Source organism: Cyprinodon tularosa, unplaced genomic scaffold (assembly GCF_016077235.1).
Source record: "Cyprinodon tularosa strain WSP-4 unplaced genomic scaffold, ASM1607723v1 ctg488, whole genome shotgun sequence".
Classification (NCBI taxonomy): domain Eukaryota; kingdom Metazoa; phylum Chordata; class Actinopteri; order Cyprinodontiformes; family Cyprinodontidae; genus Cyprinodon; species Cyprinodon tularosa.
The window spans coordinates 359880-385553 of record NW_024039216.1 but is presented as its reverse complement, the minus strand read 5'-3'; the positions used below and the strand labels follow the sequence as shown (position 1 = coordinate 385553).

The 25674-nt window shown below is 37.2% G+C and overlaps 1 protein-coding gene across 1 annotated transcript in view; it reads left to right on the top strand.

Annotated features, from left to right (window-relative positions):
• Positions 1–25674, top strand: part of alk (ALK receptor tyrosine kinase) — a 293190-nt gene that overhangs the window by 185677 nt on the left and 81839 nt on the right. Inside the window, exons 4-7 of the mRNA XM_038302349.1 lie at positions 7931–8062; positions 17855–17983; positions 18556–18659; positions 24211–24383. Coding sequence (XP_038158277.1) covers positions 7931–8062; positions 17855–17983; positions 18556–18659; positions 24211–24383 — 538 coding nt within the window. The remainder of the gene's footprint in view (positions 1–7930; positions 8063–17854; positions 17984–18555; positions 18660–24210; positions 24384–25674) is intronic.

The window sequence follows — 25674 nt, the reverse complement described above, 5'->3', positions numbered from 1 at the left end:
TGGAGACAGACAGGGCTGCTGAACTGACAGTTATGTCAGCAAGTTGAATAAGCTTCAATTTAAAGAAAACTGGGCTAAAACACTAAAAAAATCTAAAATTATTTAAATAAGTTCTACACGACCTTCTACAGAACCATGGAGAGCGTTCTGACCAGCTTTCTCACTGAATGGTGTTGGGGACCTGAAGAATGTGAGGAGAGTAGTGAGAACTGCAGAGAGTGTCATCTGGGCTCCCTCAGGTCCAGCAGATTTCAAAAAAGCTTCTTCCCCACCACCATCAGACAGCTGAATGTTGCAAGAACTCTAAATCATGTCACAAACTTTGCATGAAACTGACCATATCAATACTCCCAAAGTTTATATTTGATCACTGCTGCACTTTAAGAAATGGAAATGTCATGAGAGCTATACAAAATGAAATTTCGTTTTGTATGTACTCTGTGTATACTAAATTACAAAATAGTGGTCTAAGTCTAAGTTTATTTGCACTTTTTTAACAGATAAGTAAATGAGGGTTGCCCAGTGAAAGAGTACTTAGTGTGCTTAACGAAGGTAATTATATGTATTGCACTCCAAATGTGATAATTGAGATTTTGTTTTGTTTTTTCTTATTTCTAGTGAAAAAAGTCTGACCTAATCTATTAGAGTCAAAGTATTCAATTTAATATATAATTCTTACACCTTACTTTAATTCACTTTTAGCAGTGAATTCTTCCAGCAATGTTAGAAACTAAAACTCAAGACAGAAAAGAACAATTCAGGGGTGTTACCATTTACTGCTGTTTGAAATGGTGGCAAAATAAGGGGTGTGCATAGTTTTACATTTAAACTCTGGTATTTTTTTAAGTTAAAATCTACTTTTAAAGATTAGGAAAGTTAAAAGTGGGGGGTGTTGACAACAAAAAAGGCAACCTAGCAAGACATCTACATACAAATGTGCAGGTATACTAATCATCTGTGAAAAATTAGTGTTAAAAACCGGTGCACCAAATCGAAAAGATGCACTGCTGAAGTTTTTTTAAACCACCATTAGCTTGTTTGCTACATTTTCCTTTGAATAATTAGATTTGCTAGGCATGACTGATGTTTTAAATGCACCATGCTGACACAGTTACCCGAGGAAAAATCCCCATTAAACACAGCATGCTTACTACATAAAAACAGTTGAAGAACGCTTCATGGTTTACATGTTGCTGAAGAAGACTTTTTTTAAGCTTTTCTTGGAAAGTGAAGGTTTTTATTTTTATCTTGTCTCATGAAACACTGCCTGTGTATGCTGTATAACCACAAAGCAGGCTGCAATAAAAAATAAATAAATGTCAAAAGGAAAAGATACTGTAACAGGGAGGGGAAACCCAGCAGGGGAATTCCCAAATGAAAAAGGAAAACATAAGTAGGAAAATATCATTAAGAGTTTTAATTAAAAATTCTGAATTGATTTACTGAGTGGAATTCTATAAATTTTATCTTTGTACATTAAAGTTTTAAGCTTCATTTTTTTGTTAGATGTACACAAGATGATAAAGTTGGGATATTAATTCCTGCAAATCAAACCAACCCTCTATTTGACCTGCATGACAGGTTGAGCAGTAGCTTAATAATTAAGGGTAAAAAAAAACATCTAACCAAACCAATCATCTGTAATTTGTTTCTTTAACAACTTTTTTTTGTTTGTTTTAGCAACATAAACCCAACAAGACTCAAGTTTTTTTTTTTTTTTTTTCTTTAATTGAAGGGTAGTGTTTGCCTAGTGATTAGAGCAGCTTGCTTGTGCTCCGAGAAGGTTGCAAGTACCCGGTTCGATCCCCACATCCTCCGGTCTGGGTTCCTGAGCAAAACCCTTAACCCCACACTGCTCGGGATGGGTTAACTGCAGAGAGTAAATTTGTCCATTGTGGGACAATAAAGGGATTTACATTTAATTTATATTTGATTGAAAAATGGTCCAACTTAAAGTAAATCAAGTATTGTAAAATGTAAACAAAATGTTTCTCTCCAGAAGTCTCCAGTGTCCATAGAGCAGATAACAAAAATCTAAAATGAACTCACAACCTAAACACAGAATACATTAAAGCTGGACTATAGAATTCCCCCTGAGCTCCAGATATCACTGCTGCAGAACCAGCAATACCAGGATAAGGGTTCTTTTTTTTTACTCTTTATATACTGAAAGTTGTCAGATGTGTGGTAACCTCATTTCTTTAGATTGTGATGGATGGCTCTGGCTCTCTTCTAGTCCGTCCTGACATTTAGACAAACACAGCATACCGAGAAGGGAGCAACCAGGAGAAATGGGCTTCCTTTATCTTCGGGATTTTTAGATTTTGCAACCAAAGATCAATTTGGACATGAAACTCTCAAACTAACAAAGCAGGAGGGATCCAGATGATTTAATGAAACAATATATACATCCAAAGTTTTTTTTTTCTTTGTTTTTTTTAACTTAAATTGAAATGCAAACACTGTGTGACTGGACTGCAAACGTATGTATTCGCAGATGTTTCTTTATTAGATGTTTTTTTTTTTATTTTAGCACAGATTCACAAAAGAATGAGAAATCAAGTTAAAATAGAAAATTTTTGACCAAATATTACTCCAATTAACTTTTATTTTAAAAAAACGTATTAAATAGCCATACTTCTAAATAAAAAAATGCAAATCACATTTTCTCAGAGGCGGAAAATAAAAGATAATGAAAGATACGTGTGAAGTGTTTGTGCTGGTTTTGCTTCCTTTTTATAGAAGCTTTCTGTCAACAGGAACAAAAAGATAATATTTTAATAGTTTAATTCAAAGGTTCACTCCGCAAGCTTTCAGTTAATTATACATCTAATTAAAAAGAAAATTCTTTCCTTTTTAAGATGAATTATCTGCTTGCACCCTAAATAAAGAAACTTTTTTCATTTCTTTATACATCAGTTGGAATAGTTTCCCAATCCTGCTCTGAAATCATTGAACGGCTCATTATAGACCTTTGCAGGCTGAAATGATGACCAGATGAGAAGGTAGTTTAACTTTTAGAATCAGGTGTTAGGAGCAAGAGAAACATCCTAAGCACGGCAAAACTGTATAAAGAGACTTCTGTTTTTTAATATTTTCTTGCTTCTGAACAGTTTGATCCAAAGGTGTTTTTGTTGGTTTGTTTTGTTTTACCTTGAAAGGTTCTATTAAAGCTTCAACATAGGTATAATTTAAAAATTAGCATGTTGAGCTAGAATGACAGACAAATAAGAATCAAAAATTTTTTTGTGCATTAGTATTTGGTCTCCCAGCTTCTCGTCTAAGTCTCTAAAAAATTTTCGAATGTGCACACATTTTACAAGCTGCTCTTAGACAGCATCTGTATATGTTAGGTTATTTAAGCATTTTGATAGTTACTGTTTATGCAATCAGCTTTTTTCCAAAGTGACTTAAAAAGTAAGGAGTGTGAAGGGTTTTGCCTAAGGACCCACACTGGCAGCTCATCCCCCCACAGCGGGGAGTCAAACCCAGGGACTCCTGTGTGTGAGTCGGGGTGATTTAGCAATTGAACTAGCCAGCCGCATTCATAGCTCTGCACCCTCCTTCCTCACCTTGGGAATATTTGGTCTAAAGGTAACATGCTGTTAGTTTCCCTTGTATGATAGTCTGAATGTAGGCTGAAAAATGGAATTTGAGCGCGTTCATATCTATAGCAGGACCTCTTTTCAGAACAAAACTCTCCTTCCCATGGTAGATTTAGAGTCGTACTAGTCTTTTTGCAATCCAAAGTCAACTTCCTTGTTTGTGTACACTTGAATAACAAAAGAAATTTGAGTTGTCCAAAACGGAAGATAATGTTTTGGAACTCTACGCTCCTTTAAACTTCTTCTTTGCCTCAAACCTATTTGCAGCGTTCCTTCACGATGCTGTTTGTTTGATGTTTTCTACCGAACCTCTGAGGCCATCATAAAACAGCCGCTTTCCTACTGAGGTTCAATGATGAGTTAATTTAAGGGTTGTAAATCTGCAGGAAAAGAATGTATGGCACACTTTTTGCATTCTTATCTATAACATCCTTTTCCTCCGACTTCATAATTATGCATGACTTTGCCCTGTCACATAAAATCTGCATGAATTACATCATTGTTTGTAATAAACTCCAACAACACCTGTTCAGCCTTTTCTAGAAACAGTTTTGAAAAATACAGCTTCCCAGTGCAAGACCTGTTTTTTTATGAGCTACTCTGCGCAGATAAACACTTTTAGAAATATTTTCCACTCTGTAAAAGATGTTTTTTTATTGTTTAAAGTTACAAAACGTGAATATTTAAACATGTAACTCTATCAAACTCTCACTCTTCTGTTTGTGTATCTGTTTGAACAGCAGATGCTCCAGCTCCTCTGCTCTCATACATCATCCTCCTCACCAAGCCCAAAGCAACCCCATGAACACAAAGATAACAAAACTCTCTTGATCCCACAGGCAATTCATCCCCCACTGACCCACTTGTTTTCACAATCTGACAAGTGTGATTTAAGAACTGCACTCTGCACGCAATGTAGCGGCCATGTCTGACTGCGTTTACCTGCTTCAGGGAGCTTAAAGTTGGCCACATCATCCTTTTTACACGTACTACTCCCCCATCATCAAACTAAGATAAATCCATGAATTTAAATCAAATGCCCAAAGGTTTTGGTTCACTCTGGGTAACTTTCCTAATTCCTTTTTTTGATAAATAGTTTTGTTTGATGTACCAAGTTTATACAAAGCGGAAGCTGCTGTGCAGGACCAATGCATGGCTTAGATCTTGTAGTAAAACCACATCTTTACCTGAACACTTTGCCGTTTAAAACAAAGCTCCTCCTGAACTAATTCAAATCAAGCTGTATATTTTTCTGTCCATTTCAAATGTCATTGATGCAGTTTTTTTAAGCACAGTTTTCAAAAAGAGTCAAATGCGGCTGTTTTCTATGTGATTATATAATAGAGTATCCATCAGCACAGTCATTCACACTGTCTAATTTTAAAAAGATTTTGAAGTGGATCATTCACTGACATGTTAAAGTAGCTTTTTGCAGCCATAGAGGTCCTGGCACAGCAGAGGGCCGTGGGAGGCGTCCAACTAATGTGTTTTTCTACCCCCCAAAAAAATAAAAAAAATCTTGTTTTAATCCATCAACGGGTGTGTCACTTTTCAAGTGGGTGCTAATGCTTCTCGGCCACACTCGCCACAAAAGAAAAAGAGTCTAGATTGAGCTGAGAAAGAGCCATAACTGTGAGACGCCGGTAAATACATACTACTTTCTGTACAAGGGTATATTTTATCCTTTTAAGATAATGTTGCCAAAATTAATTTCAAGTTTCCACCTAAGTTTTTTTCCGCCAAAAAGTAAACTATCTAATATTTGGCTATTGCTTAATTTAAACTTTATTAAGCTGAAACAAATCCTGAAGATCAACAGATAGAAGTAATTTAAGGAAGGTGCCCCGTGTTGAAGCAGTTGAGCGAGCACCCCATATATCTTGATGCTATTAGATCTCAAGGCCGCCATTTATGATACATCATTGGATATTTACTGTGTATCTTCCACACTTGTGTTTTCTGCTTGCTGTACATAAACAACATAAAAAATTATAATTTTCATCCCAAAGTGTTGTCCTTAATCTACAGTTACAGTCAAAGATTACTTCAAATGATTTAATCGATGTCATTTTTTGAATCATTTCAATATCAAGCTTTTTGAAAATTCACAACAATAATATTGATGTTATTTTGGCATTCTTTTTATGTCAAATATTTTGCACAGAGTTTTATTTTTTAAGTTGCAGTGGCCTTTATTTTTTTAAGTAGGGAGACAGGAAATGGGAAAAGAGAGAGGGGTGAGGATATACAGCAAAGGACATCAAGCTGCATCGACTGCATCAAGGATCAAAGCCTCCCTACCCTCGATAACCCCCGTAACACCCTAATAAAATACTATTTAAAACTATGCAGAGATGTTTTTTTAATCAGAAAAAACATTTTCTGTTGTACTTTTTCAGAGAGAATAGCATGGGGCGTTATTGAAGCAATACTGCACATAAACTAGGAACATACAGTAACTTAGTGCATATGATGCAAAACAGATTTTCATTACAATCATAGACACTATGCTTATTAGAATTGCCATTTTAAAGGTCATACTGTATGCATGTAAAACTGTGGAAACGCAAATATCTCGTTCACTGTCGTATGTGTTCAAACTGAAACACAGTTAGGTCATTTCAATCTCGCCGGACCATCAGCTTTTAATCCTGATGAAGATCCAAGTAAACTACGAGTCTTTCCATCTGTGCATATTTTCAATCACAGTGGTGCTGCATGGGGTTAAGCATGACCATGAACAGAGGCTTTGGTCCTGAAAGTGGGTAGTCACAGTTTCACGTCCTGGCCTGATGACCTTTGCTGCATGACTTCTCCCTTTCTATGATCCCATTTCGTGTTTGCCTACCTTCAAAAATAAAATAAAATGCATGTACTCCTACTTGACCAATCTTAATATGTAACCTCAACACTTTTTCAACATCTGGACCCAAACTATTACCCTTAAATGAAAGGAAATCAGTCAGGATGTTCAGGAGCAGCCTATAAAGATCAAGAAATTAGTCTCTCATAAACTATAAGCTGCTGGAACCAAAGTTGCAAACTAAAATAAACTAAGTGTGTTGTGCAAGAGAACAAAAAACCCTGTGCTTTAAATTACAACAAAATTTGCAGCTGCAGACATGGAGCTTAATGCTTTTGTAAGAAAGGTTTTATGTTCAGAAGAGATAAATAGTATGCTTGATTGGCCACAATGTTTGAAAAATCCAGTGTGAACATGGCACCATCTGTGAAACATGGTAATGACAGCATCATGCTGTGGGACTGTTTTACTATAACTCTTACTGTTGTATTGCACAGTTATGTACTGATGGAGAGGGATGACTGACCAAAAATTCATCATCCTCAAATTAAATCATCAGCTGGTTAAGGTTTGGGTGTCCCAACATGATAATTGAGTTTTAACTTTTAAAATACGATTTTAGCAAACATGACGTTTTACGTCTAGTTAATCTGTAGTAAAAAACTACATTAATTACAAATGTCAGGAAGAAATTCATTATGTGGTTCCTGCGTATCTTGTTCATACAGCTAGCACCGATCGCTCTACATTTGCCTCCATGGAATGGAGATTGTTATCAGACTTTCGACAGCTTCGCCCGACCAGAGAACAAATCTGCATATTATAGATCAAGGGCAGAGTACAGAGAGAGCAGCCAGCCACTTGTGATAATAATCACTTCCCCTTTTTTTTTCTTTGTGACAGATGGAAACAAACAAGATCTTCATCAGTGCTTTATGCTGTAGTTCCCTACTCTCTTGGTTTTTTTTTTCCTCTGATCAGTTTCTGGTGATTAAGGTGAAGGTGAACAGTCAGTTTCCAGATATCAGCTCTCTGATTTGCATAGATATGCAAATGCACCTGGTGACAATTGAGCTGCTGAGACAGGTGATATCAATTGTACCCGTGTGAGCTTGCACTATGTGTGAAGCCAGCCAACGGCAACTAGGTCATAGTTTTCACTGCCTGTGTCCCTCCCCTGATGGATGAGTACTGTATTCACAGTTTATGCTGCCTGCCTCAGGTTATTTATGACGGCGCATACAGTCTGCAGATGTCACAGGTTATATTGACCTTTTTACAAACTCTGATTTGGCCACTTTTAACTTAACTTTTCTGTTTGTTGTTCTTTCTCTGAGCTGCAGACTTAAGTTTTCTATCTAACTTAATGCATTAAATCTCTCAGAGATGTTCTGAAAACAAAATTAAGCATCAGCTTTGCAGTGTGTTGTGCTTACATTACAAGCGGGTGGTTTACTCATGCGTGACTGCACTGTGAAAACACTCATTCTTAACCAAGTTTTGCTCTTCCTCTTTATTCCAGCTTCCTCACCTGGCCCAAACATCACCCTAGAGGGACAGTACCACTGTTACCAGGGCCCAGCAATCCCTCTGGACAAACTCTGTGACTTCAGTGCAGACTGTCCACGCAAAGACGATGAAGGAAACCTCTGCGGTGAGTAGAGTGACAATTTAATAACATGATAAGCATGAAACCACCAGATGACCATGCAAACACCATATTGACCATTTTACCCATGATCTTTGCTTTTTTTCTTCAGCATGTTTCAGTGTTTCCATCTTTTACAACTTCAAATCTGTTTTATCAGATCAGTTTTACAGTATCTTCATCTTAACGATCTACAAGACTCCCTAAATAATCCACCTTTTATGAGTCATTTATTTTTAGTACATTTTTATATTCCAAATGCCTCTGGAAAAAAAAAAAGTCTCTGTTTTATTCGTTTTCATAAATCTTATTATTGCTCAGGCTTTGTTTTAACAGCCAGCCATGGAAAAGATATTAAGGTGTTTTTTACATCCTTAACATTTGAGAAATTTTAACAACATGACTGGTTATAAAGGCATCTTTAAAGTCATGCCACTGGATTTCAAATAGATTATGTGTAGTAAACTGTTGATTGATCATTTAAGTCATTCAGAAGTAGATTTAAAGCTGTGCTTTTCAAGGTCACAGATTCATGAAGGAATATATGTACATATCTAACTGTTTAATTTCTATATCCACAGATACAGTAGGGTAGCTTCAGACTTAATTTTTTGTGCAAAACGTTTGGCAGGCACAGTTGATTGGTGGCAGGATAACTACACCTCCAGTCTTTAATTGTTTAAACCAAAATAAATCAAATTCTAGTAAAGCCGACATTTAAAATTAAAGAAAAAATATGTATCTAAAATATTTAAATAGATGTTGACAAAAATGTTTTCTGAAAGGGAAATTCTCGGACAAGGGATGGATGCTTCTGTATGTACTGTACCTCCTCCTCTTTCTCTGATGTCCACTGATCAGGTTGCATGGTGGTGAATCACCTGTAATGAAACCGTCCCACCCTGCACAGCAACAACTGACAATCTTCCTGAACTATGCAGACAGAAACACAGGGAGAAAAGCCCAAAATAAGGGCGCCAAAGATATGCTTGGCTGGCCTTTCTCACCCTTGACATATTCCACGGTTGTTATTTCTATATCATTGCACATTTGTTTTCTGCTTTTCTCAGGGCTTAGGAGCAACGCTAGCCAACTATGCTGACATCTCATTCACAAGTCCCCTAGGCCGAGTGCTCTTTGTGTGTGTCTGCTTGTGCGTAACTTGAACCTCTTTTTAGCACCGTCTCTGAAGCTTTAGGTTGTCTCTCTGATTAGTGTGCAAATTGCTCTGAAATCTCATCCATACCATTAAATACAATAAATCTAGCAAATTTTTGGATTAATTCTGTTTTTTTTAGCCATAAATAAGTGACCAGAATTAATATGCCTCTCCCCACAATGCAGGTCACCTTCCCCATGTGCTGCTTATTAAAACGATGTCCGCTCCCGTGTGTGCGTAGGTTTGCTCAAAATGGGAGCTGGGAGATAAGAGGGTAACGATAGGGTGAAAATCCCAGCCAGGCACAGCTTCCCATTCTGCTGCGATAGGATTTATTAGCGCTAATTGGCTTGAGAGGCAAACCCAAGGGTGCAATCACTTTTTCAATGTAAGAAGTGTATGTGTGTAAAACATTCAGATGTGAGAGGGCCAACATGCTTGTTTAGGAATATCTTAGTGTCTGTGTGACAATAAAATCAGATGTTATGCCTTAAAGAACATATTTGGTTCAGATATTTTTCTCTCTGTCCTCTTTAACCACTTTTAAATGATCAATTAAAAGTTCACTTTTCAGGCTTCAGTGAGGGAAAGAGAGAGAAAAACGCTTTATGTGTATGAAGTGAAACAGACCATATATGTCTAAAGTAATAAAAAAGCATCGAAAGCATTATAAATTGAGAAAGATTCATCTACATTAGAGATGTCCCGATCCAGGTTTTTGCACTTCCGATCCGATACCGATATTGTTTTTGGACTTCCGATCCGATACCGATACTGGCCGATACCAGCCTATCCAAGCATTTATTTAAGTTTAAGTTAAAGTATTTAGCCTTAGTTGTAAGACTCGTGTTGAAAAGGGTTTAGTACTCTTGATAATATCTAGCCAGCTGAATTAGGTGAGATTGAATAAAACACAATGATTGGTAACAACAAGCTTACCTGTTTATTAAGAGATAAACACAAACTGGAAAATATTATGAATAGCAATCTAATATTGCACAGTGAACAGTAAAACCGTAAACAGTTAAAGGTGCTATATTACTGTAAGTTTTAATAAAAATGCAAAACAGACAAGAGTGGAAAATAGTCTATTAACTTAGAATCAGGACTCTACTCTTGAAAAAAGACACTGCTTAAAAAAAATCAGTGCAAATAATAGTTACACAAAAATGCCTTATACTCCCCAATGTCCTCCACACCTAGTCTCCATCTACACATCGTGCAGGATAAAATAATCCCACACGGCTGACATTTTCCCCGCTATCTTCCAATTCACCTGTTTTAATGGTTAGGCCGGGAGACAGACCCAAAGAGACCTGTGGGTGTTTTGAAGGTGTTCTGGAAAATGCGGACCGGATTCGGGGAACACTGGCGCAAAATAGTGGAATGGATTGTTTCATTCGGCGAAACTGGAAAATACGGACCAGAGTTTTTTTTTTAAACTGGATCGGCAGTCTGGATCGGCATTTTTACATGCTTTGCCGATACGCATTTTTTTGCCAATATCGGCATCCGATCCACGGATCGGATCGGGACAAGCCTAATCTACATTTACTCAATAAACTTGTATCAAATAATTAAATGTTGCATAAGTAAAGTAAAGGCACCATCACTGTTCTTTTAGTGTGTATTTTGAAGGGCAGATGAGAGCATTTAGTTCTTCTTATTAAAGTCTGGCGATTCAAAAGTTTCATTAAATAGACAGGTGCTAATATCGTGCTCTTTAGTCAAAAGATACAGTTCTAATTTATATTTACTCCCAAACAAGACATATGAGTGCAGCCTAAATCCTCATCTTTTCTTACTTTCTTTTTGTCCTTTTTTTTGTTTCTTTTGTTTAATACATTGAAAAAGGATAGAGCCATGCCAAGGATAAGCGTACCATGGCATGGTCTTGAAAGATTAAATATTAAAAAATAACCTCAGTGATGCTTCACAACATTTTGTTTTTGGAAGCGAAAAAAATAAATAAAATAAAAAAATTCCAATCAGAATAGAAACAAAATAAATTATTATGTTAAACACTGTGTAATGTTTAGCCCCTGGGTGAAGCTAGCGATGGATCCGACCCTATCAAGCCCACATGGAGCATCATTATGCATCGTATGCTACAAATTGTCCAAAAAAAGTATTTAATAATAGCCCAAATTAGGTTAAAACTTAGGTCAAAATGTACTTACTGTTGCTTTAAGTAATGGTATAACCCATGGGAAACATTCATGGAACATATTGGGGCCAAGGACTCGTCCTTGAGGAATTCCAGAGGGGCTAAAGCCAAAGAATATCCATTCATCTTGACAAAGAAACAACTGTCTGGAATATGTCCAGAATTAAAAAGAGGCAGAGAGCTTTAGTTACATCAGCTGTTTAAGTCTTCTTAAGAGAAGAATTCATCCCGCCAAGTACATACATCTAAAGGCCCATTAGTGTAAACTATATCATTAATTTGTTTTCTATTGGGTGTGCATTATATTTATTAAACCTAAAATAAAGAATGTTATAAATCATGTTTTTATTCCAAGAAATCTAGACATGGGTGGATGGGTAGAGCGTGGAATGATAATTATATAATAGGATTGGAAATAAAAACAAATGTTTTTGTTGTTTTGCCAACTTATTTTACTGAAAAATCTTAAATTAGCAGAAAAAGTATTTGGTGTCGACTTAGAAATGTCAGGGTTCTGTTACCTGGGTTTGCTTAAATGATTCTTAGGCACAAACACCAGCTGTTAACTCTCCCTGAAGCTCTTCTTAAGAAAAGCAACCTTAATCCTCATTTCATTAAAATCAAGGACCAATAATGCATGCATGAATGATTAGACCACCTTTATACTTTCAGATGTGTCTTTTGCTTTGCAATACACAGTCTACATCTGTACCTGCAGCTCTGTAATTCATTCCTCCTTCATCAGTCACCCATCCCGATTACCCCCTGGCACTCGTATCACAAAGCATCTCCTCTCTGATACCCTATTCTCTATGATCTATCCACCAGTTATCTGCATCTGATTTGATCTATTTAAATCCTTTATAAGCTCTGCCAAGGCTCATTAATGGGAAAAAGCAGAAAGAGGCAGGAGGAACAAGCTCAGCTGGTGTCAATCACAAAGATTCCCGACATATAAGGAAACTCGAGTCCCTGCGGATGATCCTTCACCATCCTACGAACGCTTCATTATGCACAAACACATCCTCCACTCTCTGAGAGCTGCTGCTTCCTCTGCTTCATCTCAGCCTGGCTAAATTTTGCAGACACCCCACTGCCTTTGAGCTACACATTTGCCCTGCAACAAATTGAAAATGGTGCCTCGCTTCAAAGCGGAAAAGACTGTAATTTAAGGGATGTGTGAGGATTTATTTAATTGGGAAGTATCTTTGCAAAGTAAGATTTTCCCAAGGTACCATGTACCAAAAATACTGTATGAGAGAAGAACGGTTACATTTCTGTTTCAATCTGTTGTTAGGTTATTTTATCATAGCTTTGACTGTTTTCCATTTTAAATTTTTTTTTACCCAATCGTTCATGTTACTATCAACCACATTGATCAACCTATGTCTTAACATTCTATATATATATATATATATATATATATATATTATTGCCCAAATAGGACAGTTTAAGTTCACTTCAGGTTTTTTGCAGTTTCTTAATAATAATATACCCATTCATCCATTTTCCGTCACGTTAATCCCAAGAGCGGTCACGAGGGTTGCTGGTGCCTATCTCCAGCTGTCTATGGGCGGTAGACGAGGTACACCCTGGACAGGTCGCCAGTCCATCACAGGGCAACACAGAGACAAAAAGGACAAACAACAATTCCTATACACATTCACACCTAAGGAGAATTTAGAAAGGCTAATTAACCAAACAGTCAGTCAGTTTTTGGACTGTGGGAGGAAGCTGGAGTACCCAGATGGAACCCATGCATGCACAGGGAGAACATTCAAACTCCATGCTGAAAGAATCTGGGCTGTGAATTGAACCAAGAACCTTCTTGTTGGAAAGTCTGCTGTGCTACCCACTGTTCCAATGAGCAGCCTATAATAATTTACATTTTATTATTTATATTAGAATACACTCTAATGAAGACACTGAGGGAGTGAGAAGTGTTAAGGCTTGCTTTTGTTGTTTAGGCTAGAATATCATTAACTTATTGGATTTTTGTACCCTACACCTCACACATGCTGATTTCATATTGTGACATTTATAAATACTTAACCATCCCAGATGTTTCTATTCATACTGTATGCATGGCTGAGGTTATGTCTTTACCTTTTTATGAATATCTCATAGTGAGTGGTTTATGTTAGACAAGCTGATTATTGTCACAAGGCAAAGTGGACTATGATATTTATTATATGTGTAGTTTTTATGGAGTAATCTAACATTCGCTTTAGTTTGGGATGAACATATTGAAATTATGTGAATTGTTGTTGTTTTGAAATTACCATTTCAAAAAGGCTTCTGCTGGTCTGCAGATCTCTTTTATGATTTCTGTTAAAAGTCTCTACAAAAATTTTGAGATCAGAGTACCATAAAGTTAACTTTGAAATAGAGCTTTGAAACTAAAGTTTTGATGTTGATATTATGTTCAAGTAAAAGACAGCAATGCTTCATCATTAAATATATATGAAGTTCAATTTTTCTCTGTTAGATCACAGAAGGAATGTTGTAAGCACTAGGTAACTATTTTATGCTAAGGTTTCCCAATGAATGATATTCTTCACTTTATCTGTGGTTTAAATGGTATGGTTGATCACGGTCTTCATAAAAAACGGCACAAATTGTAAGAAGATTCCATGGATCTTGGGTGATTTGTTTCTTCTCCTTACGCAAGCATCAAAAGTCAGACATCTCTGAACTCTGTAACTGCTCAGGTAACAGAACAGTCACAAAGCAGAATCTATATTTCTGGTTAAAATCATCCTTCTTGTCGGTCTAATTTCAGTGGATAAAGTGTGCAGAGCTTGACATTTTACCAGGAATCACCTCCAGTCTGCTGCCATCAGTGTATATGATATTAAAATCAGAGGGTAATCATTTAATCTTCATTTATTATACTAGAGAGACAGACAGACAGACATATTACAGTGTGAAAGCATTTTATAATCAGCCTTCAACATTGGACTGTTTACCTGTTGGTCCCAGTAGAAACTGCAATGAATTAGAGAAGTACTAACTTTTTCCACTGAGCTGCTTTGGATGTTCAGCCCTTTCAGCAATATTAATCTCTTCGCAATTAAACATGTGTTACACAAACAGTAATAATGGTACAAGGTTTTTGATTGCAGCTAGAAAAATCAACTCATAGAGAGTCAACAGGGTTTCAAAGTGACCTAAGTTGTTCTTTACAAACTTGCTTCAAAAATCCTTGAAGAAGAAAGTTTTAATTTTCTCAGCTTTTAGAATAAGCGTTTAAAAACTCTCAAGGCTGAATAGTGGCTTTTTGTGGTTTACTGATTTTACATTAGGTGGTGATAATGAACACTTTAAACTGTACTTTAACCTGAAATACTCTGTTCGCACAAGAAGTGGATCGTTTTCCCAAAACTCATGCTGCCAATAGATGAATAAAAACAGAGTGCAATGCTTTTAGCTAAGTGTGTTATTACCTCATCTGGAGCAATAGCCGTTTTTTTGTGGCACTACACGGTTGGAAGTACTTATTGTTACTTTGTTATTCTTCCCTTTTAAAGTATTTTTCTTTTTAAGCATTCTAATGTAAAAAAGTAGAAGCTGATAGGAAAAGTAGTCGATCCAAAAAACAACAACCAATAAATCCACTTTACTGTATACAGCATGTAGTGCCTTTGATTAAAATAGACATTCAATATTTCATTACTCATCACCCATTGTCTTAAGTGTTTTCCGTGTTGGATCACAGGATAACAGGTTCAAGAGGGAAATGCAGACATCCTGTTTCCCAACAACACATTCCAGCCTGTTCTGGCGAACACCTTGGCTAGAGCCAGGATACAAGAGGCAGACTTAACTTTATGCACTCCTATTAGTAGGTGGAATATATTAGTCAGCAAGTGAGCATTTTGGAATGGGTAAAATTGGACAAAAGCAAGAAATTGAGCCTAAAGAAGGAATGGAGTTGTGGTATTATGGTCCAATCCTGAGGAAAGAGCGGCTTAAATCTTGTTCTTTGACCACCCGCCTTATTGTATTCTGAGACCAACAAAAGGTGTCAAAAATAGGCATTTTGTTGCAGGTTGGAATTTATTGGGTCACAGACCAATCTGCAGGCATGTACTAACCCTGTAAAAGCACCCGGAGCACCGAAAACAGTTATAAACTTTAGAACTCTCTGAATCAAAGAGAGTATAAAGAAAATCAGCAACCAGTAAAGGTCGAGAGACATTTTTGATTATAATCTGTTACTTTAAACAGAATATAGACAATTTCCTGATTCACATATTTTATAAAACACCTGAACTGACAGTTTGTTATTCTTTTCGTTCTTTTTTATGGCTTAATGACAGCAGTGGGCTTTAGGCTAACCTGCAAGGCTTTAAACCTGGGTTTGAATGGAGACAAAGCCATTCTAAAGCACATATCAAGGTGCTCATTCATGCGCCTAAATCAATATTAAGTTTTGATTATATTCATGGTGGAGAATCCTGCTTCACAGCAGTAGGTTGAGCCACACATACTCAAAATGTGCAGGGTCATCTTTGAGCACACCATTGCACGTTTCTGTCACCGCACTTCTTCCAGCAGTCCACACTTTCTCTGCTCTGTTTTTCTCATCGTCTTCTCCTTCTTTCCCAGCATCCGGCAACAATGTTGTCGGACAACATGCAGTAATTTATAAATGTTTTAAATCAGGTTGGCTCTGGATTATCCAGCAGCTGGGTCCGGATCCAGATTGAGGTCCGCTAATCCGTGACCTCTGGTCTAATGGATGATATAGAAGAACGTTGCTTCGATAGGCAAAGTCTTGCTGGTGGTTCCTTGTTCCTACCATGCATCTGGATGTAACAGCAACACAAACAACTTTACTATATACTCAGTTTTGTGGGAAAGGAATTCCCTGAGGGTTAGGATTTCTTTCACCACAATGATGCCTAAAAGTGGGACCACACACCATAAAGCAGTTGGTGATTACATGCCTGATCAGTGCAGTTTTCAGATGTGCCTTTGGGTGGTTTCCTAATGGGACATGTCTCATTAATAATAGTTAATACTAATAATAGTCTAATCTGATGCCACAACAACCTCAAATGCCTTTTCAAGATGCAGAGGAGCAACAGCTCTCCTTGAACCAACGTTAAGCCCCGTCACACCTTGACGATTTAGACAGCATATGCCAAACGTATGAAAAATCTGGCAAAAACGCTGGCATACGTTGGATGAGTTATGGGTCAGTTTTGTATAAGTTATGAGGACGCTGAATCACATCTGATTGTTATCTGATCCTTGACATACGTTAAGTGTAAATTACTCATAAGTTCTGACATCTAGCTTATCCAAAACCTATGAATAACATGTACATAAATTATTTGTAATTTATCAAGAAGTTATATCCAATGCATATCAACATATTTGACGTGCTCCAGACAACCGCTGAATGTGTTTATAGATCCCAGCTACTGTATTATGGCATATTGGCAGTGTTTTGGTATAAAAGGGGTTTCACAGGAGGAAATCATCGGTACTCCTCCAGACTTCAGCCCCTTCATAGGGTGAACAAGGTGAGTGTGATGGATCCTCCCTGTGTCATCCCCACGCCCACTGCCAAAAAACTTCCTGGCAGACATGATGCTGAATCTGCTTCGACTGCAAACATTCTTTCTTTTGTTTTCTATTTTTATTTTTTTTTCCTTTGGTGGGCAGTAAACAGCAGCTAGGTTAATACCACGGTCAAAGATATCTTTGTATGCAGGTTGGGCGCCTCCATGCACATTGCTGCCCCCCTCAAGACACTGGCTTATGACATTTCATGGGCGTCACGCTGCCGTCCGTTATGGATACAGTAAGTTAGGCTGTTGTTGGACATATGCTCTGGACTTATGAATACTCTAAGTATATGGCCAAAATTGAAAAAAAGCGTTTTAGTAGATTCTGGGACATCAGGCATACACTTGCTAAATCGTTAAGGTGTGACAGTGCCTACTCATGTTCATACTATTCTAAACAAGGGTTCCGTTATTAAAATCGCTTGAGCTGCTTGTGTCCAGTAAGTCTGTTTAACAGCCATGAAATTTCAGATATTCGGCATCTTTTCTCAGAGACTACTAATACGTCAAATTCCCAGCTTTGTCATGAAATCTCAGTAAGTCAGATTCTTCAGATCCTTGTCGTATTGCACAAAAGACATTATGTCATGATATCTCATTTCCTCCCAGGCAGTCTAGCTTTATACCTCTTAATCTACCACTTTGTGTTGAGTAGTCTGAGGACTACACTACATTCCCAGGTTTCATCACCACATCAGATCCTTTCAGCAGTTACTGTGCACCCTTTTTGCACTTATTTTTTTTTACTTTAACATGTCACTAAACTGCTTGATCACCGGTCCCTGTTCATTCTCCCTTTGGATGTCTGGCTGTGATAAGTCAGCTTTCTTCTTTCATCATATATATATATATATATATAAATCAATAAAGTATTCTCTTGTATCTCTTTCCAGGGCGCTTTCTTAATGGTAGCTACTGCTCTTTTGAAGAGGGCGATTGCAGCTGGCAGTCAGTTCCAGGCCGCAGTCTTTCCTGGAGAAGATCTCCATTCAAAGGAAGCAGACAGAGCTGCCCCTCATCAGGTCTGTATCACACGTGTCCCTCATCTGATATTAACATTAATTTGCAGGCTCTTAGAAGTGTAGCTCAGCCTTATAGAGATGGACTTCAAACAGTGGAAACCTGATAATTTAAAACTTGAAAACAACACAAGCTAACCTTGAACATACTGACTTTGTGAATTTGGAACAACTGAGACTGCAGATGTACCAGACACAATATCTTGCCTTGATCAGAGGTCAGAGCACTGGAACAAACAGAATCCCACTGGGTTTAAGAGGCTGCAGAATGTCCGCCTCAGCTTGCTGAAAATATATTTGATTTCTTTGGAGTAAATAAATCTATTGTATTCAACCTCGCTGTGGCAGTTATTTCAATCATTCTCAAGGTTTCTGATTAAGGCACTTTAGCTTAATCAGAGGTCCACAAAAGCATAGAGAGATTATTAAAACACATAAACTTAGAGGGGTTTTGTGAAAGCAAAAATTATTTAAACCCACATATAAAAATATCTAGTTTTCATTTTTTTTAGATTGACTGTCTATATGCTATTTCTCTATCCATGTCTTAATTTTTTATTTTTTTTTTTGCAAAGGGGCAACATTCACAACTGAGAGAAGCCAGTCCAAAGGTCAGCGTAGCTCAGCGCTGCTGAAGAGCCCACTCTTCCCTCCTCCTCTGAGAAACTCTCCATGCACGGTGAGTCCATGTTGTATCTACTTTACATTAGTGGTTTATACAGTATTAAAACTCAAAACTTTATCCATTACTTTTTCTAGTTTCTGTGGAAAAAAAACATGTCTAATCAATTCTTTAATAGTCAATACTTGTGTTTGTGCTAACAAGGAGGGGCTGTGCAGGCATTTACCATTCTCTCACTCCAACTGGAAAAACTTCTATTTTATCTTTGCTGTATCAGAATGTATGTGTGAGAGAGAAAGTATGGTGAAAAGGGAAGGATGTTGGTGAACTTAGTGACCTCTGATTGGACAGAATCGTAGCAGGGTCATGTTAATGATTGCACAGAGCCACTCAAAATGGGAAAGCGAAATGAGCCAGAGGCCCTGCATCAAGCCATTGGGGGATTCAGAGACTATTTTACCATTCCGTGAAACTTTCATCACTTTTTCTTCCTTTCTTGAGCAAAAAAGGCCATCCCATCTGACTCCAATGTGACTCACAATGTGATTGAAGATTAAATTAGTCAACTTTTCAGACATGGAAAAGTGTCTGAGGGACAGTAAAGCCAAATACAAGGCCAAGGAGTGATGCAGTTCTCTAGTCCTTAAATTCTGTACAATACTTGATTCAGAGAAAATACAAAGGTGGTAAAAAAAGAATCAGTTTCTTCCAAACTCCCAAATCATTTCTCAAAAATAGTTGAATGTCATTGTATTGATCCTCACTCCCGAAGACAGAAACAGAGGAGAAAACATGATCAACTTGAATAGTTGCTGTTAAAGTCAGAATTTAGCATACAATAGAAAGCCATTTTATTCTCCAACAATAGGGGAATTCTGATGTTTACAGCAGCAAAAAGATTATAGAAAAAATGGTCACACAAATTTGTACCTTAGAAAAGTGTATAAGAATACATAATAATGAAGAGATAAAAAATAAACAAATAAAATACTGTACTGAAAAGTGTTTTAACAATATAAATATTGTGCACCTGCAGAATAGATAAACAATATACAGCTATGGACATTTTTGCAGTAATGGATATTTGAAAATAGCAGCAACATCAGAGATGTGCAAAATAACAGCACCATGTTATATAACTGACTAAGGTAGAAACTGTGCAAAATCAGCATGAATGTAACAACTTATTGAGGTTTTTGGGAACAGTGATGGTTATAAAGTCTTAGGGCTGCTGATAGGAAGGATCTTTGGTAACGCTCCCTGGTGCATTTAGGGTGCAGCAGTGAACAAATTATGCTTTAAACAAATCTTTTATGAACAAACAATGCCATAAATGACCCTTCACTGCTAACAGGTCAGCTGTTTGCTGATTTAAGCTTCAGATATTATCCAAAAAATGCCTTTATTGTTTGTTTGTTTTTTCTAGAAATAATTGCATATCCAGCTAGAATTATTTAATCTGAATGACTAAATCTGAGTATTAAACAGCAAAGGAAAAGGACAACTCAGAAGTTGTGGTGTCCAGCTTATCCAAAACCCATGAGTAACGTGTGCATAACTTATTCATAACTTATCAAGAATTTATCTCCAACATATATCAGCGTATTTGACGTGTTCCAGACGATCACTGAACATGTTTCTAACTTCCGGGTACTGTATAATGGGGTATCGGCAGCGTTATGGTATAATAGGGGGTTCACAGGAGAAAACCCTCAGTACTCCTTCAGACTTCATGCTCATTATAGGTATAGGGTGAGCAATAAGGTGAGTGTGATTGATCCTCCCTGCATTCACGCCCACAGTCACCAACAAACTTCCTAGCAGACATGACGTTGAATCTTCTGCGGCTCCAAACCTTTTTTCTTTCTTTTTCTATTATTTCTAAACAGCAGGGAGGTTAATAGCGCAATTAGACATATCTCTATGTAGACCGGGTGCCTCCAGGCGCATTGCTGTTCCCCTAATGAGCAGCTTTAACTGATGCTCCATAATGCCCATGAAATGATGCTTGTCCATCATTTATGGGCATTACGGTGCCATGCGTTATGCATAAGTTAGGCTGTCGTTGGACATAAGTTCTGGACTTGTTATGAGTATGCTATGTATACGTCCAAAGTTGAAAAAATGCATATAAAGTTCAGCATATGCCAGCTTTGGTAAATGGTAAATGGCATGTACTTATATAGCACCTTTATTCAAGTCAGGAGACTTGACCAAAGAGCTTTACACTACATTCATTCACCCATTCACACACACACTCACACACTGATGGTGGCAAGCTACATTGTAGCCACAGCTGCCCTGGGGCTCACTGACAGAAGCGGGGCTGCCGTACACTGGCGCCACCGGGCCCTCTGACCACCATCAGTAGACAATGCTGGTGAAGTGTCTTGCCGAAGGACACAACAACACTGAAAGTCGGAGTCGGGGCTTGTACCTTCAATCCTTCGATTTCAAGGCAAACTCCTACTTCCAACGCCACTGTCGCTTTTCAGAAGACTCTGGGAGGTCAGGCATACGCTGTCTAAATCGCCATGCTGTGGCAGAGCTCTTACCTTCATGTCATCACAATGCATCACTATCGACAAGTGAAATGCAAAAACTCAGCCTGAAAGAAGTGATTTTACTAAGCAGGCTTAAAGCAGTCTGTTCTAATTAAAGAGTGAAATAAAAATATTTTCCTGGATCTGAAACAAAAATAGGAACAGGCTTGAAATGTAACTATCACAGTTTAAGTCCTGTGAAAAATTTGTTAACTTATTCCTAAATTAGTTTAGACTCAATTTGGCCAAAGCTATTTTTTTTTTGATAATGCTAAGTCGTGCAATTTCCCAGTGATAAGAAAATCCACTTAAAAATCCAGGTTGAATGTGTTGATGTTAGAAATATTTGTACTGTACAGTGAGCTTTGATTAATACGTTTCATTTCACCTTTATTTAACCAGTAAAAGGCCCTCCGTGTGTGGAAGGGAATCCTGTAATCTCATTGTAGCTTTAGATTCATCCCATTTACTTAGATAAATGTGAAAAAGAAACTAAACCTTCTTTTACTACTAAACTTTAATATGTAAGGAAAAATGAGCTGGTCCCAAATTAGAAAAAATAGTTGGATTCTTCTCACAGAGCTCCTATCAAAGCCTAAACATTCCTGCTAAGGAATTCTAGCTTTAAATAGACTTAAAGCCCTCACAGAAATTCCTCACTTTGGATGTGTGCTTGACCCCATTCCTAAGAGTAATGCTATCATCTAGGAGCTGTGATTGGCTGGTACAAAAAACCCACCAAGGTGTTGCTAATAATCAATGAAGAGATATTAACCGATATAGATTTTAGTAATGGATTAAGAAATGAGTCACTTAATGATGATGCATACCAAAGTGAGGTTATCCTTTATTCACATCCTTATCATTATTTTGAATTGTTTGGTTACCCGCATTGTTAGTCATTTTACTACCTCATCTATTTGTTAGTGATTTAGACTCATCAGTCAGCATTGTGCTGTTATTGCCTGCTTATTTGAGACACTTCTGTTTGGCAATTCTGGAAAGAGGAGCAACACTTCTGCACACACAGCTCTTAGAGAATAGAGGAATGTTGGCAGGTAAATGGAATACAGGTGTGAAGACATGGACTTTAAGGTAAATTTCCGATGCATCGGTTTCTCTGCTTTTGTGCACCAGCCTGGAAAGTGAGAAACGTTACCTGCAGCATCCAAAGGCTGGAGAGGAGTTGCCATCACAAGAGAATCTCTTAATGACTGTTTATATTAAAATGATTAAGATGATTTAAAGCAGCAAATCTTCTTTCCCATTTCATTTAAATGTTTATCATTGAGGACATTCAATCCTGTTAGACTAATACAGAGCCTTCTTCTGTATTACATAGTTTTTTTCTTTTGTTTGTCGTATTGTTTTTTATTATTATCCTAATATTATTTTACCCTAGTTGCATATTTAACCTGTCCAGATGATTAAATTTATCTCCCCTTTATCTAAATATTCATAATTGTAGTATTTTTAAGGCAGTTTGACCTTATTTAGGACCTATTCAAGTTGTGGCTCAGCCAATCAGCTCTCTCTGTTGCTGGTATCCTCTCTGCATCAGAAACTCTAAGTCCTTTACAAAACTCAGCATTTTTCCATTAGGAGCTCTCTTACATCCTAAGGTGCTTTGTTGAAAAACGTTTATCATCTGACGGTAAAATAAGAAAAACAACTTAGATTTCACTAAAATTATAAGGCTCTTTATAAAATTATATAACTTAGAGTTACTTTTACTTTCATTCTTTGTATAAAGTTTCATATTACCTTTATCAGGTCATAACATTACTTACATTGAACCCCAAGTAAATAAAAATATACAGCAAATTCCAAGCATTACTTCTCAAGCAAAGTTAAAGCCAGATGTGCATTTTTTACATACTAACCTATTTTCAAAGGGAATCAAAGGGAATCCTTAAACTATCTGAAGCTATTATCCCACATAAAGGATGACAAGCATAAATATTTACAACAGAATTCAAAGTGACGGTTAGAGCATAGATATAACTTTTAAACTGAGACCTTTATTCGTTAATTAGTTGTTGCCATGACATATCAGGGAAGTTTCTATTTTAGTACAGCAGGGTCCAAATCAATCCATGCAATACATAAAAAAAAAAACATAAGAGACCTAAACTCTTCCAAATAACTCATTCCCATCCCAGTCCCACTACACTCTGCCTCAGACCGCTGCAGTGCAGGCCGAAGGTCATGATCTGAACACATATAAAGTGCAAACATGAGGTTCCCATATTGTCCTGGGATGTATGAGTCATGACTGCAAGAAAAAGACAGCAGATAAGGCTGTAGACTGGACTCATCATTAACAACAAGGATGAGCTCATTCTTCCTCACAAAGTTTGAGGTTCGCTGCACCATTGCATGGAGTCAGCCGAGGGAGTTCAGGCATATGATGAGAAGACATAAAGGCGAAACCAGAACTTGTTAGAGGGACTATATCTCCCTTTAAGCTAGGAATAATGTGCCCCCTAATAGAGTGTATCTGAGGAGAGGGAAATTTCAGTTTCACAACTTCTCTGCCTCTGCTCACCTAAGTTTCAGTATTGATTTTTCAAATAAAAAGACTAAATAAGCATGGCTTTTAGGTTGCAAGAAGAAAGCCTCCTCTTGTATAACAAACTATTTGAAAGGTTTTATATTAACTATAAGCACAGGGGTTTTACTAGCCTCAAGATTAGAAAAATACAGTGCCTCTTTCATCTGTGCAAAAAAATATATTTTTTTCAGTTATAAACAAATTTAACATTAGAAAGAAGAGTAAAAAATGTCTTGGTGCTCATGTTTGGTCTTAATACCGGTAATTTAGGGGAGGTAATTGGTTTAATCATACATTTTGTCCCTCCCTTTGGTTATTAAATAATTGTGTGTAATATGTTTTTTGTGTATTTTTTAAAAATAAATTTAGAGAAGAAATAAAACCTGAGATGAAGGAGTGTTTTTGTGCAATGAAAACATTGTAATTGACTGTAATCTATGAGACATCCAGTGTTTGGGGAAATTCCTGAAAAACCCAAACTGAGCTGCAAACTGTTCCTTCTCTTCTACAGGTGAGGTTCTGGTTCTGCTCTGGAGGCTCACAGAGGGATTCATTATCCCTGTGGATAGTGGAGAACAGCACAGGCCCAGACGAGCAGCGCAGGCTGTGGCACTCAGCCAGCGAGCCCCGATCCGAAAGAGGCTGGAGGCTCATCACACTTCCTCTTTACGGGCTGGCAGACTGGTACGCTCACCTGTTTCACCTCATGACAGACAGTTGTGATTGCAACAAAGCAGTATGTTTAGATTGTCTGCAGGCGTCAAACTGTCAGCTTCACTTTAAATGCTTAGGAGCAGATAAGTCATCTAAATCTCATTCAAACAAGCGTCTGACACAGTGACAAAAATATTTACCACTTCCTTATACACCTGCTGGTGAAATGTCCTTTCTTTTTTTTCTGGAACCGCTTCCCTTTGACTCCAGAAAAACTAATAAATCCCATTGGGGCCTCCATAATGGACTTTCCAGTGACTACAAATGTAAAAAAATATCCTATCCCCTCTATTATTTAAACTTGTCTGTGACAAAGGGAATAGAATCTAACTCTGTTTGACTTACAATTAACTATGGCCTTGATTCCTTCCAAAATAAGAGAAAGATAAAACATAGAGGCCCCACTGAAAAGGGCATTTCATCTTTGTTTTCTTAACTGAGGCTTTCTTTCGAGCTTGAATAATCCTGCTCCTCGGAGAGTGATTAATTTTTGATTCCTGAGTTATGTAGTCAGCTGTGCTTGTGCTTTTGATTTGAATGTCATGTCCATAAGCAGTGGGTGAGCCTCCAAGACTTTGCTCAGTGACCTTTGTAGAAGCTTAAATAGAAACAGAAATGCTGCCTAAAGTGTAGATAAAAGTCAAGAATCAGCAGCTGGTCTGCTGAATCTAACAATTTTGGTATTAAACTGCTATCAACTAAGATGTTAACAGCATTAAAAAATAATACATCTTTTTTCCTCTTCACTGAGCACTCTTTATAGAATCTGGACATTTATCCAAACAATAATTAATATTAGCAGTCAAAATATTGGCAAGTTGATCAAACGTTATATTTCTCACTAATCATTCTAATTTTTGATTTTATTGAGTAAAACACAAACAAAAAAGTATTTGGACTCTAACAGTAATCCTACATCTCTAATGCTAAGATTAAGAGGAAACTCTAAGAACAACATTTTTTTTCTATTCAATACAATTCAATATTTTAATATTCAAGCTAAAAAGATGTTTCTTTAATTCTTGATGTTCTTTTTCTCTTTCAAGAGATTGAAGAAAGGTCTTTTGTCTTCAGTTGTGAAATAAATAAATCAGACCTTTAAGGGAAAATGTCTGAGAGAAAGAATGCTAGAAATGTAGGTTCATTAGTATCTCGGTTGGAACAGACTCGGAAGAATACAGTAAGCACAGTTTGAGGTCCTGATCTTGTTTTGTCACCTCTAAGTTGACAGGCCTTGGTCCTGCAGCTTCCCTTCTCAGCG